Source organism: Octopus bimaculoides, chromosome 8, assembly GCF_046866305.1.
Source record: "Octopus bimaculoides isolate indiv1 chromosome 8, ASM4686630v1, whole genome shotgun sequence".
NCBI classification, from domain to species: domain Eukaryota; kingdom Metazoa; phylum Mollusca; class Cephalopoda; order Octopoda; family Octopodidae; genus Octopus; species Octopus bimaculoides.
Window position 1 is genome coordinate 45,823,463 of NC_142935.1, and position 17,300 is coordinate 45,840,762.

Genomic DNA, 17,300 nt, shown 5'->3' on the forward strand with positions numbered 1-17,300 from the left:
TGGCATCCTGTTCAGGTGGATTGTTGTGATTTCGGTCACTTGTATGGCATGGAAATTGAGTAACCAGCCTTATGAGTCCTAGGGCTGAAGAAAAGAAAAAAAAAAAAAATGAAAAGTTTAGGAACAGGCATGGCTGTGTGGTAAGAAGCTTGCTTCTCAACCACATGGTTCCAGGTTCAGTCCCACTGCATGGTACCTTGGACAAGTGTCTTCTAATATAGCCCTGGGCCAACCAAAGCCTTGTGAGTGGATTTGGTAGTCGGAAACTGAAAGAAGCCAGTTGTGTGTGTGTGTGTGTGTGTGTGCATGTGTTTGTATGTATGTGCATGTGCCTTTGTGCTTGCGTTTGACCCCACCATCATTGCTTGACAACCAGTGTTGGTGTGTTTACATCCCTGTAATTTAGCAGTTTGGCAAAAGAGATCAAGAGAATAAGTGCTAGGTTTAAAAAAATAAGTTCTGGGGTTCGATTTATTTGACTAAAACCCTTTGAAGTGGTGCTCCAACATGACCGCAGTCAAATGACCGAAACAAGTAAAAGAAAGAGTAAAGGGATTGGTAAACAGCTTAGACAGCAGAGTTGTGCAGAATGCTTTGCAGTATTCAGTTATGATCCTTTATAGCCCTGAGTTCAAATCAAACTTAAGTTGATTTCGCTTTTTTTTATCCTTCCAGAGTTACTAAGGTAGCCCTTATTCCAAAATTGTGGCCTGTGTTTACATTAGAAAGCAAGGAACAAAATGTACCAAAACCAGTTGTATTATTGTCTTCACAATTATAAGAAAAATTATTATGGAGTAAGGGTTAATGATTTAGACAGGAGGCTAGCAATTTTGAGAGAAGGGGGTTTGCTTAATATAACTGACCTCTCAGTACTTGACTATTTCTATATTTCATTGAACCTAGGAGAGTGAAAGGCAAAGTTGAGGTTTGTGGGATTTGAACTCAGAATGTGAAGAATTAGAACAAATACCATGGGGAATTCCCCACCCCCACCCCACTGTAATGATTTTATCAGCTCCTCTTCCTTCTATAGGATAACAAATTATAGTTAAGTAGAATATCCATATGGTAGTTGTGGCAGAGACAAGAGTGTGATAAGCTTTTGCAGGAAATGCTGTCAAAGATTGTTGTACATCATCACATCCACCATGTGTATTCCAGGTCAGAATGGCAAATGACTGAGGGTCATTTTTAGGCTGGAGTGGAAGCAAGAACTCTGAGCACTAGAACAATTTCCTAGTGCCTTCTCCGAACCGAAAAGAAGAGTGAAACACTTAATCCTAAATTACCACTGTTATCAATCATCATCATTTTATCTTCACTTTCTATTGGCATAGGTTGGAAGAGTCAACATGGTCAAAATCAATTAATATTCAGAGTTATTGCTCTCCTGGATAGGTTAAACATTTAGTGTTCATATTACTCTGTCAAATAAATTGATTTATTCATTGTTTTGAATTAATCATGCATTATCTTGTAGCTTTGAGATTTTGATGGTGCAATTGTTTATTATTAGAATGACATTGTAGAGTAGGTGTGACATGCCAGATCTGGCCAGTTTGAGCATGAAACAGGTAGAATATTTAGGCCGGATATGGCCTGTTTAAATGCTAAAGGGTTCTCCCAACCCTATATAATGGTAACTGGTTCTCTCAACTCTATATAGTCTCTGCTTGTTTGCCAACCATTTTACAGTGTGTTCTGAGCACATGTATTACAAAGATCTCCAAGGAATTAAGAAGATTTTAAGGATCAGTGGTTATTTATACTTGAGGGCAATATAAAAAGAATGATAGATATGAGAGATAAATGCTCCCTTAAGAGATTGCAGGTCTCAAGTTGTTTATTAACACAAAGTCAGCAATGTGCAAGCAGACCTGTGATCAAAGCACTTCACCTATGACTATTATTTAGACAATGTATCTAGGACTACATTATCCAATATATATGTTTCCTCTTTTCTTTTAAAACAGTGAGGTGCAATCTGAGGGAGATTTGGCTGTTATGCAATCAATCACAATACTTAAATTTGCTATGCATCTAGAATATTAACAGCTAGTTTTCAATATTGTGAAAAAAAGAAAAAAAAGTAGAAACCTTTTATCTCTAAAAGTATAGTTAATAGTGTGAGAAATTATATGACTGGCTTATTGCAGATATTTAGACATATAATACAGCTGGTATGGGAGCACAGTGAATAGAAGTTGTATTATCTTGCCCTTGATGCAAAACTCTTCTTTCGTAAGCCACCTCCATTTCTACAAAAAGATGGCAAATCATTGAATAAATAAAAATATATAACTTAAATTCTTTATTGCCACATAAATTTGAGAGGAGCCACAATAAAGTGAAAATATTTCTGAAAAGAGGAAATTTAGTGCTACTGTGAGAAATGCAAACCTGAGACACTTGTGCAAGTGAAAATGTAAGGTAAACTGTTTAATGGAGCAAGGTATGACAAAATGCTTTATAATGAAAGGTATGGCAAACCGCATTAGGGCAAAGGTAAAACAAAGTGCTTTATGGAGAAAGGTAAGGAATATTACTAAGGAATGCTGTAAAGCAAACACTGCTTTATTTATTCTATTTTAAGACAAACTACTTTAAAAGGTAAGGCAAATTATTTTATGGAGAAATGTAAGGCAAACTACTTTATAAAGAAAAAGCAAAATGTTATATGAAGAAAGATAAGGCAAATGGCTCTATGGAGAAAGGGAAGGCAAATTGCTTTACAGGGAAAGGGAAGGACTACTGCTTTATGGGAAAATCTAAGGCACACACTGCTCTATGATGAAAGATAAGGCAAACTGCTTTATGGAAAATTTAAAACTGCTCTATGAGAAAATATAAGGCAAACTGCTCTATAGAAAGGCAAACTGCTCTATAGAAAGGCAAACTGCTCTATAGAAAAGCAAACTACTTCAAGGGACATGCATGGCTGGTGTGGTCATTGAAGGCAGAAGTAAAATGTGAAACACAAAACAAACATGTCTTGTTGATGCTATTAAAAGAAAAACATGTTAAGTAATAAATAAAATAATAAAATAACATGTTTATTTCAAGAATATTGGAGTTGGATTAATTTAATGTGTTGAGAGCAAAGAGTCAAGGAAGCGCTCCATAAATTGGTTAAATTTATTGTTTTTACTTTTTTTTTATTGTTGTTGCTGTTTTACACTCGTATTTCCATAGTAATATGAAGGAAATTGTTTCTGCTTTTTTTTTATATTTCCTTTAGAGTAATTGACATTGTTGTTGTTGTTTAGCTCTCAGGTCAGTGTTTGAGTTGATTTATTTATCAAAGAGGCTTCGACTTCAACCATCCAATCATTTTCTTTCAGACACCAACACAAACCATCATCCCATTTCTGTCATTTTCCCTCTATCTACTGAAAATATTCTGCTGTTCTTCATCCTTTCTGTACAGTCAGTCATCACCTCCTTTCCCCTTATTTTCCCTCCAAAACTTATATTTATTTATTGACCATCCTTCCACCTTTGTTCCCAATTCCTCCCACCCTACTCCTCATTTCTAACCATCCCTCACTCTCTCCTAATATTTCCTGTAACCTCTACCCACACAAACCAGATCTTCTATCCACACCCTTTTTATATTCATCTGATACCTTGAGGGCCAAATCTGTTACCTTGTTGCCACCATCTTTATCTCTTTCCACTGATTACTCCCACTTACTTTTATGTAATAAGAAGAGATTTATATCCTCTGTAACAAGAAACCTACTCCAGTCCTGTCTTTCATTCTTTAACCTCAAAAACCACTTTTCTCTTTTCTTTACTCCCACTCAATTGAAGGGGATCTTGTGAGTTGTGAGTTACATGGTGACTTCACAAGTGCTGGTTTCACAAAATAAAGAAAAAAGAAAAAAAGCACTAGTACACTTGGTTAAGTGATAGGCATTTGGAAGGGCATCCAGCCATAGAAACCATATCAAAGTAGACAATGAAATCCTCCAAAGTTTCAGATGTTGTTTAACTGTCCAGCCCATGCTTACATAGAAGACAGATGTTAAATATTGATGAATGTATCTATGATTACCTTATCCAATATGCCCTTCCTTTTAGAAGATGGCATAGGAGATATTGTAGCTATATTTTCACATAAATTTAGCTACTCTACTAGTTTCACTCAGTGGTTTAATTTTATAAATAACTAGAGACTTACTAACAAGTACCTTATGTCAGTCAGTACATTGCTCCATTAAAGTTGAATTCTCCTCTATACCAACACAACGACTCCTCCACCACCCTCTAACTAGTGCTAAAGAGACAGCCTTAGACTACTACCCCAGTAAGGTACCTTACATTCCTTTCAATTAAGTCAGACTACTACCATATGGAAAATAACGTTATATTTATTTTCTGTTAGACTTCTATTGATAACTAAGATGATACAGGGTAGAAGAAACTGTACAATCCTGCTACAGTCAACCTCTCTAGTACTGGGGACCTGATTAAGATAAGATGCATACAATCCATATTGTAAAGTGGGTGGTGAAATTCAGCCACTAAAATCATGTATAAAATAACATACACATCAACAAAGCTAGGTGGTTTTCTCTGTTGTTCTGCCTGTTAGATGAAGAATTGTGAGATCCATCAAACCCATATAAGCATGAAAAAAAAAATACAGATGATGATGAAGATGATAATGAAATAAGACAAAAAAAATTCAATTCATTTCAAGTGTCAACTGTGTTTCAAAGTTCAGTGTTCCATGAGCTAAAAAGGAAAAAGGCTTTTAACAAATACCAACTACATATTTTAGTAAAGCATAATAGATTTATCAAAATTTTTTGAAGAAAGAGTACTTATGATTTTGAGTGACCTCCTATACTAGTAACATTGATGTGGTTGATGTTCAGTTTGAACTTCAGTAGGCTGATGTTTATAAAGGAAATGTGTGCAGGGTGGTTGCTCCAGAGAGATGCATTTCTGATGGGAAGGAGTAGGTGAAGTGCTATGTGTGGGATTTTTGAGTGCGAGACAAAGTAGGAATGGTGAGAGGTAGGTGAATCAGGTAGACTTAGGTGGAGGTGAAGGAGTAGAAGCTATTATAGTGGTGGTGAGAGAGAGAGAGAGAGAGAGAGAGAGAGAGAGAGAGAGAGAGAAAGAGAGAGAGAGAGAGAGCTGTGTTGTTGTAAGATATATTGATGAGGTAAATCTTTACCAATCACATAAAAAAAGAAGGCATGTTTAAACCATGTCTATTTTGGAAAAGTATACATAAGGATGATGATAGAAATGAGCTGAGGGGCTCTAGGACTCAGCACCATATATAGACATAAGCTGAAATGATTTCAGTGAAATTGAACTTACAAATTATCAAACAATTCAGCTATTTAACTCGTATCACATCTCTTTCTCACAACTTTTCCAGTCAGACAATAGTCTGAAAATGGACTTGGTTGTCTAGTTTTACTTTTATAATTTACAACTAGTATAAATGTGGGTACTTTTTGGTTATCTCACCCCCATTAAAAAGAATTACCATTAAAAAATTGGGTTATCTCCCCACTAAAAAATTGAGTTTATGTGGCGACAAGGGATTGAATTAAAAGCATTAGATCCTTTTGATTCAGCACTTGAACATGTTGTTGATGTTTGGCCTCTGCATTAGGCAGGGTATGAATTGTTATAAAAATGTTATCAGATTCAATAAGATGTTTAATTTTTTCAGTTTTCATGTTTATCAGTTTTTCTCAGTTTTGTATGGTTTGTTATAAAAATATTATGAGAGTCAATATGATGTTTCATCTTTTCACCTTCCATGTTTAATAATTTTTTTCATTTTTATTGAGGGTTAAACAATTTTTTTAGTTGAAGGAGATAACCAAAAGTACTGATATTTCTCGTAAAATGGGGGGAGTGGGGAGATAGCACAATTTTTTTATGGGGGTGAGATAACCAAAAAGTACCTAAATGTGTCATTATCTATCAGAGAACTTGTACAAATAGTTACAGTGCTAGTTTTTAAAATATCACCTTTGATAGTGGGTTTGTACTCATGGTAAGAGGAGGTGTAGCCTAATTCTTTATTTATCCACTATCTCATCCGCCAGTCCACATTGCCTTTATTAGCTCATGAGACAGCGTTGATGACAGACCACTACATCATTTGGTCATTTAGTGCAGTGTCACAACAATCTCTGTTGAGTCTATTCATCAACATATCAACATCCTATTAGGGAAGGTTGATGGCTGTGGTGGTGATGTTGAAGATGAAGATGATGGTGGTGGTGGTGACAGTGATGACCTTGACTACAAACTCAAATATTTGTACGATACCATTTGTAAGGGAGATGGTACTGTTGATTGAATTAAACCCAGTAAATGCAGGTGCTTGTATTAAATAACAAAAGCTGGAGGGATAACAATCAAAATGGGAAAAAATCAATCCTGACTGGATTTGAGCTGATGAATATCATCATCATCATCATCATCATCGTTTAACGTCCGCTTTCCATGCTAGCATGGGTTGGACGATTTGACTGAGGACTGGTGCAACCGGATGGCTACACCAGGCTCCAATCTAATTTGGCAGAGTTTCTACAGCTGGATGCCCTTCCTAACGCCAACCACTCAGAGAGTGTAGTGGGTGCTTTTACGTGTCACCCGCACGAAAACGGCCACGCTCGAAATGGTGTCTTTTATGGTGTCTAAAAATGATAATTAAATACCAATCAGCATCCAGTCTGGTATTGTCTCATTATCTGCCACTCTCCCATAGTGACAATCAATGATGACCATGATGATGAATTTGGCAATATACACTGTTTTCAGAAATCTAATAATTACTTATACTTAGTATCTCCCAGTCAGCAAAAAGCCATCAGGAACAATCCAATGAACTGCAAGAAATAGCAGCCAAATCTCCCTTAAATGATACCTTATTGTCTTATAAAAGGAAGGACACATTATGTAATGTAGTCCTGAATACATTATGTCTGAATAATGACAGGATGGCATGGCTGGACGAAATGCTTTTGATTACATGTCTGTACAATAATAGCTGAGTTGGGACTAAACAGCAACACCAACAGTAAGCCATTGAAGGAGCAGTGAACCTGTATATGGCAGACTTTACCAGCTACAATTAGCAACTAAATCTATCTCAGATCACTGCAGCCTACCATCTTAGAAAAGAATGGACACATTGCATAATGTAATCCCAGACACACAGACTCTGAAAAAAAAAAGAAAGAAAAAGGATGAGATGAAATGATTAAGTCTGTGTTGCTTTTGGTTCCTCAGTCTGTTCAATCAGTTTGACATTGTGGCTAAACAACAACACTAACAGCAACAACAACAACAGTAAAGGTTACAATACCACCATGAGAAGAATATTAAACTGAAGGGCAGATAGGAAAGAAACTAGAAAGTAACAAGCATATGAGAAAGCTAGTAGAACAAAAGTATGTAAAAAAAAGGCATAGCTGCCTCAAGACAAATTGGTGACTGGTAAGAATGTTAATTTTGCTTACAAAAATATTAGTTGATAGGATTATTATCAGTAAAATAGAAAGGGTTATTCAATCAGGGCCTAGAATAATAAAAAAAGAAGAAGAAAAAAAAAAGCAAAGAAATGGAATTTTTAGTTAGGTTATATAATTTCATTAAAATATTTTGTTTTTAAATTATGTCATATGTAGGAAAAAAAACAGGAGAGAAAAAGAAATTAAAAAATTAGAAAAAACAAAACAAAACAAAACAAAACAAAAAATACAGTGAGACTTATGTGGAAATTGCATACATGTTCATTGACTTTTTGTGTACATAAACTTACCATTTATGTTATCTCAGAGATGCTCTGAAGTCTTATGATCTAAGAGAATCAGTATGAAATTCAAGCTCCCACCCCATGAAGAATAATAGGGTTATTGATAGAGAAAAGGGCACAGATTTGGTAGACCTATGACTCATTTATATCACAAAGCTGTAGTTTTAATATTTTCTGACAAGTATAAATTCTGGTGTTCAGACTTCTGTTTACATAACAAAGTAATCTTTGCCATCATCACTGTTGTTTCGTGTCTAATTTTGATGGTGTTGCTGCAGGTGAATGTGACTTTGCCCTTATTATGCAGACAGAGGTTTATAGGTTCTACATTTTGAGAATGGAGATATAATTGATTAAACTGGAACCAATAGTTGACAGAACATATTTTCTTTTATCAATGTCAAAAAAATTAAAGTCAAACTTAGCCCTGGTGGCATTTGAACTCAGAGTGAAAATACCACAAGGTGTTTTGTCTGACACTACAAAATCTGCTATTCAATGCCATAATAATAATAATCCTTCTACTATAGGCACAAGGCTTAAAATTTTGGGGGAGGGGGCAAGTCAATTACACTGATCCCAGTACTCAACTGGTACATATTTTATTGACCCCGAAAGGATGAAAAGCTAAGTCAACCTCAATGGAATTGAACTCAGAATGTTAAAACACACAAAATGCCACTAAACATTTAGCCTGGCATAAAGGTAAAACGAAGTTGCTTACTAATTGATTCATGTTGTCCATTTGATTCCAGGATCATAAAGAAAAAACGGTTGCACCTATAATAGTTGGTGCATTGGGAACTATAAGCAAAGGTATAGACAAATGGTTGAAGGTGATTGGAATAGAATGTTTGCCTCTTAGGGACAGGAGAAATTATAAGGAGAGTTCTAAGCACTCAAAAGACTGCTGAAAGCCAGTGGATAACCTAGCTAAACTTTTTGTCCAGCATGCTTATGATTCTGCCAGCTCACCCACTGAAAAAATAATAATAATAATAATAATAATAATAATAATAATACTAATAATAATCGTTTCAAATTTTGGCACATGGCTAGCATTTTTCGGGAGGGGTAAGTTGATTATATAGACCCTAGTGCTTGTTTGTTGTTCTCTCACCTCTTTGTCTTCTGTTTCTTGTACAATTTTGAACCATATATATATATTAGTTGATTTCCTTATCATTTCATTCCACTGTACCATTGTCCTAATTTTTTAGTGTTAGAGATTGATTTTTTTAAAACTTAATTCTTTAGTCTTACTATTTTGTGCTATACAATGCATATGGCATGAAATGTCATGAGAAGAAAAAACAATGTCTATAGTTACATACACCTACAAGTTAAGGCCTGCTATATGCACATCTGCACATGTGCAAAAGACAAGGCAGAAGAATGTAGCAAGGGATAATAATAAATAGTAGAGACCTGAGGCATAACTATGATTTCACTAACCTCTTATGTTTGGCTCGTTTCAGTGTGACTGTTGAGGAACATATCAATGGATACAACTTATCACGAATATTGTGGAATGTTCTCTCCATTTCTTTTTGGTATTCCTTTTGCTCAACTGTTATCAGTGTCTTGTTTCTTTGTAGAGCATCCAAACATCTGTAGAATAAACAGTAAAAGAAAAGATAATATAAATATATATTGATATTGATTTATACACACACACATACAGGGGTTGGACAAAATAATGGAAACACTTAGCATCATAATTTTGAAACCATCAAAAGCTTGTTTATTTTAATGTTTTTTGATTTATTATTAGTCTTGCTTAATATGTGTAGTGGTGCCTGATACCAGTTGCCATTTTGGAGAGCTTATCCACACATGTGCAGGGACTAGTCTTCTGGAAGGCATGCAGGGAGTCCCTCGTGCGCATGTGTGGTTATCCAACATCCAAGCGTTCCCACGTCTCTCTGCCTCTTTTGCTTGCTGAACTTCGTGGAAGCTAGATGTCTCAACAGCAGCTCTCTGTCAACTCCACAATGAATCCACAAAGTTAACCAGAGAGGAGGAAATGACTTCAACCACGCAACTTCATTGATGGCGTCTCATCTAACCAAAGCCGACATGCTACCGAATTCCCTCCTAGTGTGAGCAGAATTCTACTGTAATAAATATTTGTTATGCTGTTTTAGTTCAGAGTCTGCGCTCCGTTTTCTTCCTTGAAGAATTTAATGTACGGAATTGGGATACACAGGATGGTGTATACCCTCTTCCCTACAACTGGTGACCCTGATGTGATCAAAATTTGCTAAAATCGCTGTTTCTTTTCAGATATCATCAGAAAAAGGTAATTAAAATTTCTTGTTGCAGAAAAGATACATAACTACCTTGTATTATATGAGTAAGTAGAGTAACTAAGCTGGAGCTGGAGCTGGATAAATTCTGTCTGACCCATGCAAGCATGGAAAAGTGGACATTAAAACAATGATGATGATGATATATACTCTAAAAATATGAATAGAATTTACAATCAAATTGAAAATGTATTCAAGGAATAACTGACACAGTATGATCTCCATAGAGCAAAACAACTCTGAAAGAAGATACTGAAGTCCAGTACTAACACCTTAATCATTAAACTTGTTTTCATTTCATACTGAATGCTTAAAAATAGTAGACTGATTCAGAAAGAGACATTTAAAACAGGATTATGATGAAAGTTACAAAATTCATAACATTTTTGTTGTTTACCCCCAGATCAGCTGTCATTGAACAAACATATGATCAAAGACATTCCAGTACTGTTCATCCCACCATTTTCCTTCACACATGTCCCTATGTTTATGTTACCCAATGTATCATTTCTTTTTTAACTTGGTAACATAACATGTGATATGAGGGAAATTTGCCTGCTGTTTCTAGCAGATTTAGCAAGTACTTACAGATTCACTTGTTGGCTCGCTAATAATATTGATGAACCAAAAAGACAAAATAAAACTATTTTCTTATTTTCTTTTGATTAAAGTAAAAAAAAAAGAAAAAAAATTGTGTGAGGATATTACCGTTTCAAAAATTCTTTAAAGCACAATCTAAGTTTGTTATGATGTTTTCCATGGGTTTGGTTTGGTTCAGCTTTAAGGAATACAAGAGCAATCTCTACTGGACCCTGAAGATGAAAGAAGAGAGGAAAACAATGTGAGACCATAGGGCTACTACAGCGGCAGCTTCTGCTTTTTCTTTACAGCCCCACACACACACAGGTATATTTAAAGCAGTAGTTCTCGACTGGGGTTCATATATGATTTTGGGAGGTTCACACAACAAAACAGTAAATTGGGGCTCTACAATAGTATTATAAGGGCCCCTGAGAAAATTTTGCTTTACATGTATGTATTGGTATATATATTGCAAGAAACATTTAGGTTTCTTTCCCTAATGTTTTACATAGTTCATCCTACACAAGCGATTGTGTGAAAAACAAAATAAGAATTTTGAAAGAAGTTTCTATAAAATTAGTTTTAAAACACCAAATGGCTATGGGGTCCACCAGAATAAAATAATAATCAAAGGGGTTCATAGATTAAAAATGGTTTAGAACCCCTGATTTAAAGCACTTCTCAATGCTCTTATTTCTATTTCACGTATTACTGCTTCTCACATTCTATCTCTTACCCTACCAGACTTCATAGTAAACATGTTAGAGGGTCTCCCTTACTTCTCTGACTTGCAGCCTACCTGCTGCTCATATATCCTTCTACTTTAGCAACTGTAATCAACTATTACTCACACTAATCTTGCTAAGTTATCTCATTCTTTGTCTTGCAGAGTTGGAAAAAGCTATGGATTGAATTTTTTTTTTTCAACCAAATAAAATATCAGCTTCCAGTGACAATGTTTTAAAAACAGATTTGATGGTTTTTCTTTTAAAGTTATCTTATTGATACTTGATGTAAGATAGTTATTTACACACTCCAAAGTTGATGTTAACACTCAACACACAGCTACTTGACATTAAATTTTCATAATAGCAGTTTTATAAACAATCTTCAGTTTTAATTACTATTAATGTAAAGTCAATCAAGGTATTATTACTATATAATTGTTAGACGTGGATAATTTGTATGTTTGATAAAAGGAAAATAATTGCCTTGGAGATGTACTTTGGCATAGAATGAAGGCAGATATTTTGGCAAGAATTGGAAGCACTGAACTTCTGCAAGACATAGTCAAGCAGTAAGAAACACAGTTCTTCAAACATAACCATACACTACTGAAAGATATTGAGAAAGAAACAATGATTTGTAATGATAAAACAGCACCAATAAACAGAAGCCTTGAGTATGAAGAATATAAAAATGTTAACTGGTGGTTAGAAGTACTCTAGATCTACTATCCTGGCAGTTGTCAGAAATCATTTTCAATGAAAGCTGATAAATGACATAAGGGCAGTAGTAATATCATACCTGGTGTATAAACTGAGCGAATAAATTTACAATATCAAACATATCCAAAGTTCAATACTTCAGTTCAAACCTATCTCAAGTCATACCTGATTTACTGTTGTCCCAATGCAACCTTGTAGCACCATCTGTAACATCTTGGGGTCAGGTGGTTCCTGACTCAATGCAAGTGCCAATTCTTTGGTCTTCTTCTGAATGTCTTCTATTGCTACTTCAATAGGCGAAAGTATAATCTGGAAAATATAAAGGCAATATTATAAATCAACAGCAGAGATTTTATTGTAATGTGACATTAGACATTACAAGTACCAATTTGGGACAGAAGAAGGGAAATAGACCTATTGGCAGAATTAGGACCACATATCTATCAACTACCATTGCTCATCCTTAAATTAAGTATTATTTGAGAAAGAGGGAATAACGGGTACTCTCTATAGTCTAATCAGTAATGTAGTCACTCTATAAGCGATATATCCATGACTATATGATTTATGTCCTGTTACAATATCCCTGATAATTTTCCTGTCTCAAACTGATGCTTATAGTGTACAATGTCATACAGGCAATATGCATTTTAATGACCACAATATGGAACCAGATCTAGTAACAATTCTTCAAGACAGTCATCATTGCCTCTGGTGTGAATAACTTAGAATATTGATGAATGAGTCAGTTTCTAGATATTGGAAGTAGAATGATACCGCATTTCTGGTAAACTATCTGGTCGACATCCAATTGATAAGGTCATCTTTAACTTTGATAGTTACATAAAATGGTCAAACTGTTTCTATTATAAAATACAAATTTGTCTTAAACTAACAAGAAAATAATGAAAGAAATCTTTTTTAGTTGATTATTTAAAATAACAATTGGTCTTTGAATGTTTCACCTTTTAAGGAGAAATATCTAAAGAACTGAAGAATTATAAATGTTTTTCTGAGCTCCATGTAGCTCCTAAAAGCCAATTTCATGGGCAAAGCAGATAAGAGATAAATTTTCCTTTATTCTACCTCAAAAGTCAATTTGTCACAGGTAATATTTCAGATGATCGAGAACCATTTTCTATCAGCCAGATTTAGTGAGGTAATAATTACAAAATGCTAACAGTGGATTTGAACTCACAAAATACTTTATCGACTCTTAACCTTTATACTTTTACTCAGAGCAGTGTTTCTTGAACTATGATCTATGAAGTGCTAGGAGAATGCGTTTGGATAGATTTCAAGGTAACCATGAACTTTGACGGAATTAATTTACAGTTTCATTTTCACAAACCTTGAAATATATTTTCTTCAAAAACAACTGCAAAGAACAAAATATATTATTACCTTTTCAATTCTATCAATGTTTGCCATCCAAAAATTATTATTTCTCAAGAGAGTATAATCAAAGAACTTGTCTTGTAGGTTCCACCAGTCTAACAAAGAGGTCTATGGAACATACAAACACACAAAAAAAAAAACACACCTGATTTGAAGATAAATGATTTATAGAAGAAGAATTAGACACCATGAAGACACAAGACAGAAGAAAAGAAGGAAGAGAAAGATAGAAGCCAAAAGAAGATAAAAAGTGCTGACACAAACCTGTTCCCTGTGTATAACAGCCAGTCGGGTTTTAACGTAAGGAAATGCATGAGATGTTGTTAGAATAGTTTTTCTCTTGTACTGTTCATGGAGTTCTCCATGTGCACGGCCATTTTGTGTGAAAGGAGTGGCATACATAAAATGTTCTGAAAAATATAGTGAGTACAGAAAAGTTCAATGAAGATCAATACAATGGACAAATTAGGGATATCATAGGGTTGTGAAAATTACTCCATACACATTTACACACATTTACACACATGCATACACTGTTTCACCAATATCTTAAAAGGGAAAGAAAATTTCTCCTTTACACATACTTATGTTATAGTTCTTCTCAAAATAGGTCACCCGGTCCTTCATTTCGTAGGCATCAAAATAGGGCTCAACGTAAGTGATTTGTATATAAGCCTGGTAAGAAAGTAAAATAACATGAGGATGACAATCTTTATAATGACAGAACTTGATAAAAGTACATTTTAATACTGACTGGGCTTGACAACAGAACTTTATAATGGTTATAGTGAAGAAAGGCTAATACAGATAGACCTTCATAGTGGTTGTAGTGGAAGAAAGCTAGATAGTAATAGAACTTCATAATGATTTTTAGAAGTAGAACTTTTTAGTGTTATTGAGATTTATAGAAATAGAGAGAGATACAGTAACAGAGCTACAATGGCATACCTTGATAACATTAGAGCTTTACAGTGGCAGAATTTTATAGCAGGAGTTTTATGATAAATTTTTATAATGATAGGAGTTTTAGTAATAGAATTTTAAAGTGATACAGCTTGATAGAAACAGAGCCTTACAGATATAGAGATTTACAATAATAGAGGAAAACATGTAGTGTGTAGAGTAAAAGGATAATGATAAAGATTCTTTCTGAGTTATACAGATACGTAGGGCTGGTTTGCCAGTTTCTGTGGTGTATATATTCCCTACCTGGATGGGACACCAGTCCCGCATAGGATTACTCACTTTTGCCAGTTGAGTGAACTGGATCAATGTGAAATGAAGTGTTTTGCTCAAAAACACAATGTGTCACCTGATCCAGGAAACAAAACCACAATCTTATGATCATGAGTCCAACACCCTAACCTTTAAGCCACATGCCTCAAACAAGGTTATCTGAATTGATAGCTAAAATAAGACATCCATGAGACCAAGCCACTGAAACAGTTCCAATACTCTTACTCCACACTAGAAGACAGAGTTCTCTCTCTCTCTCTTTTTTTTTACAACTCATGGCTCTATCTCTTTTAAAAACTATCCTCTCTTACTTTCAATTCCTTTCCTCTAATCTTAAAACTGCTCTTATCTTTTCAAGTTTTTTTTCAAAAATGACAAAATCTTGTGCAATCTCTAGGTTTAGAGTTCTTTCTTTTGTAGCATACACACACACTGGCATCTTTTAATGCTCATGTTCTATATGTAACATTTCCCTTTACTTCTCAAATAGCAAGCTCAAAACTTGCCCTTAATTATAAGTCATCTACTTTGATTGTACCCCAACCAACCATATTTATTTTATCATTTGTAGAATCTGTAAATCTTTTTGCTTAGGGTAGACCAACCACCAATTCAGTTATGACTTTCATGATCATATAGTGTTTGCTAAAAACATAGATATGTTATTTTTCCAATTTGTCAGCATTTTTGTAAGTTTTTTTCTTCTCACTTTAACTGCTTTTCTCCTACTAACACCTGCTTTCCTTTCACTTCCATTATTCTTTGCTATTAAATTTTTCTATCTGTCTCACAACACTCCCACCCCCATCACCCAACCTATTTAACCACTGCCACCACTGCCAACACCACTAAACATTTCATCTCTCTTTGACAAAGGGTTCTGCCTGAGGTGTAAGATCTTTCTTCCTTCCTTCAGCAAAATAATTTACCCACAGACAATCACTAGTTTTCACAGACTCTACTGCTCTATTTTCACATAGATTTCTTTGTTGTTGTGCATATTCACGTCTGTTTCCCATGGTCTCATGTGTTAGACATGGCAGAGAGCGATGGCATAAATGAATGGATGATTTTTTAACAACACTACTCATAAATTAAAACTTTCATAGAAATGAATAAGATGTAAACAAACAGACACACAGACATACATTTAATAAACATACACACAATGATCTTTTAGTTTCCATCTACCAAATCCATTTACAAAAAATTTTGGTCAGTCTGGGGCTGTAGCAGAAAACACTTGCCCAAGGAATACATAGCAGGGGTGAACCTAAAACTATGCAAATAGGAAGCAAACTTCTTAACAACACAGCCATGTATATAGAATGATAAAAATCTCTTCAGCTTGGAGGTCAGTATTTTGTTCAATTTTCATAGCATTACACTGTTGAGAGATAAATTTATCTCAGGATCAGGTCTACCTCAAGTAACATTTCTATATGAATTGATAGCTATTCTTATAGACACCTAGATAAAGAGAGGAGTCAGTACACATAATGACATACCTACAGTGGATTTGAACACAGAATGCATAACAAGTCAGTTTGACACCTTATCTATACACCAATTTCACCTCAACAGCAAAGAATGATACTAAAATCCCAACTAATTTAGATTACTAGCAGTTGAAATCATTACACTTGAACCCAGTACCTCTAAGTTTAGGTATGTTCTCAACTAGATTGATTAGACTTTGCTTAGCACACTATATGATGACAAACAAGTGAGCTGCTGCAATGAATGTGATATTTTCATTCATCTTTTTTAATACTAAACTGAAAGACTTACCTTTTCGGGATCTTGCTTTTGTCGTTCTACAGTGTTTGAATCTTTCACCATAACAACATTCTCAACACCAAAGCGATCTTCATAAAATGACTGACAATACAGAGAAGAATTGGAGAATTAGTTAAATAAAGAAAATATATCATAAACATAATAATAATGATTTATTGCAACTGACAGATATCTATTTTATTATGCTTTTTTTTTGTTCAGAAATGAAATAGAAGAGATATAATAGATGAAATCTTCTCATATTTATCAGTTGTACTAATTTTACAGATTCTAAAGGAATGGAAGGTAAACTTCAGTCAAGCCAAATTTGATTTTGGAATAATAAGAAATTAAAATGTTAAACAACATATATCAAAACAACTAGTGTGGCTAGCTATCTTTTGTGTCAATACATGCACACACACATTTACTTTTGCTTACACTACATTACTTTGGGAGGCACTACAGTCTTATAATAATTGTATACAAGTGAAAATAGTCATTTTAAAAATGCAGAACTTTTATGATACAGGCAAACATTAGTTTTCTTCAAGTTTAAAGGAAGTGCAGGTCTATTACCATAAAGCCAATTAAAAAAGTTCATAACATTGAATAAATTAATCTACCCTGAAAAGAGGTGGATACTAATGATGAAGGGTTTTGCCAAAAATATTTGAATTCAATCTTATAACAAGGATCTATTCTCTGATTTGACAACAATCATGATTACCATAGCTAGAATGAAAG

The 17,300-nt window shown here is 34.5% G+C and overlaps 1 protein-coding gene across 20 annotated transcripts in view; it reads right to left on the reverse strand.

The window, feature by feature from the left end:
* LOC106868262 (dedicator of cytokinesis protein 7) overlaps positions 1-17,300 on the reverse strand; it is a 175,959-nt gene that overhangs the window by 2,735 nt on the left and 155,924 nt on the right. For 16 of the 20 annotated variants that reach the window (XM_089356432.1, XM_052970090.2, XM_089356429.1 and 13 more), the window contains 6 exons: positions 16,566-16,655; positions 14,123-14,213; positions 13,803-13,948; positions 12,306-12,449; positions 10,819-10,922; positions 9,257-9,412 (listed from right to left, as the gene is read on the reverse strand). In XM_089356432.1, the coding sequence (XP_089212558.1) occupies positions 9,257-9,412; positions 10,819-10,922; positions 12,306-12,449; positions 13,803-13,948; positions 14,123-14,213; positions 16,566-16,655 (731 nt within the window). Of the gene's footprint in view, positions 1-7,505; positions 7,565-9,256; positions 9,413-10,818; positions 10,923-12,305; positions 12,450-13,802; positions 13,949-14,122; positions 14,214-16,565; positions 16,656-17,300 lie in introns of all 20 variants that reach the window. The other 4 variants (XR_016242868.1, XR_016242866.1, XR_016242867.1 and 1 more) reach the window with 1 other exon arrangement.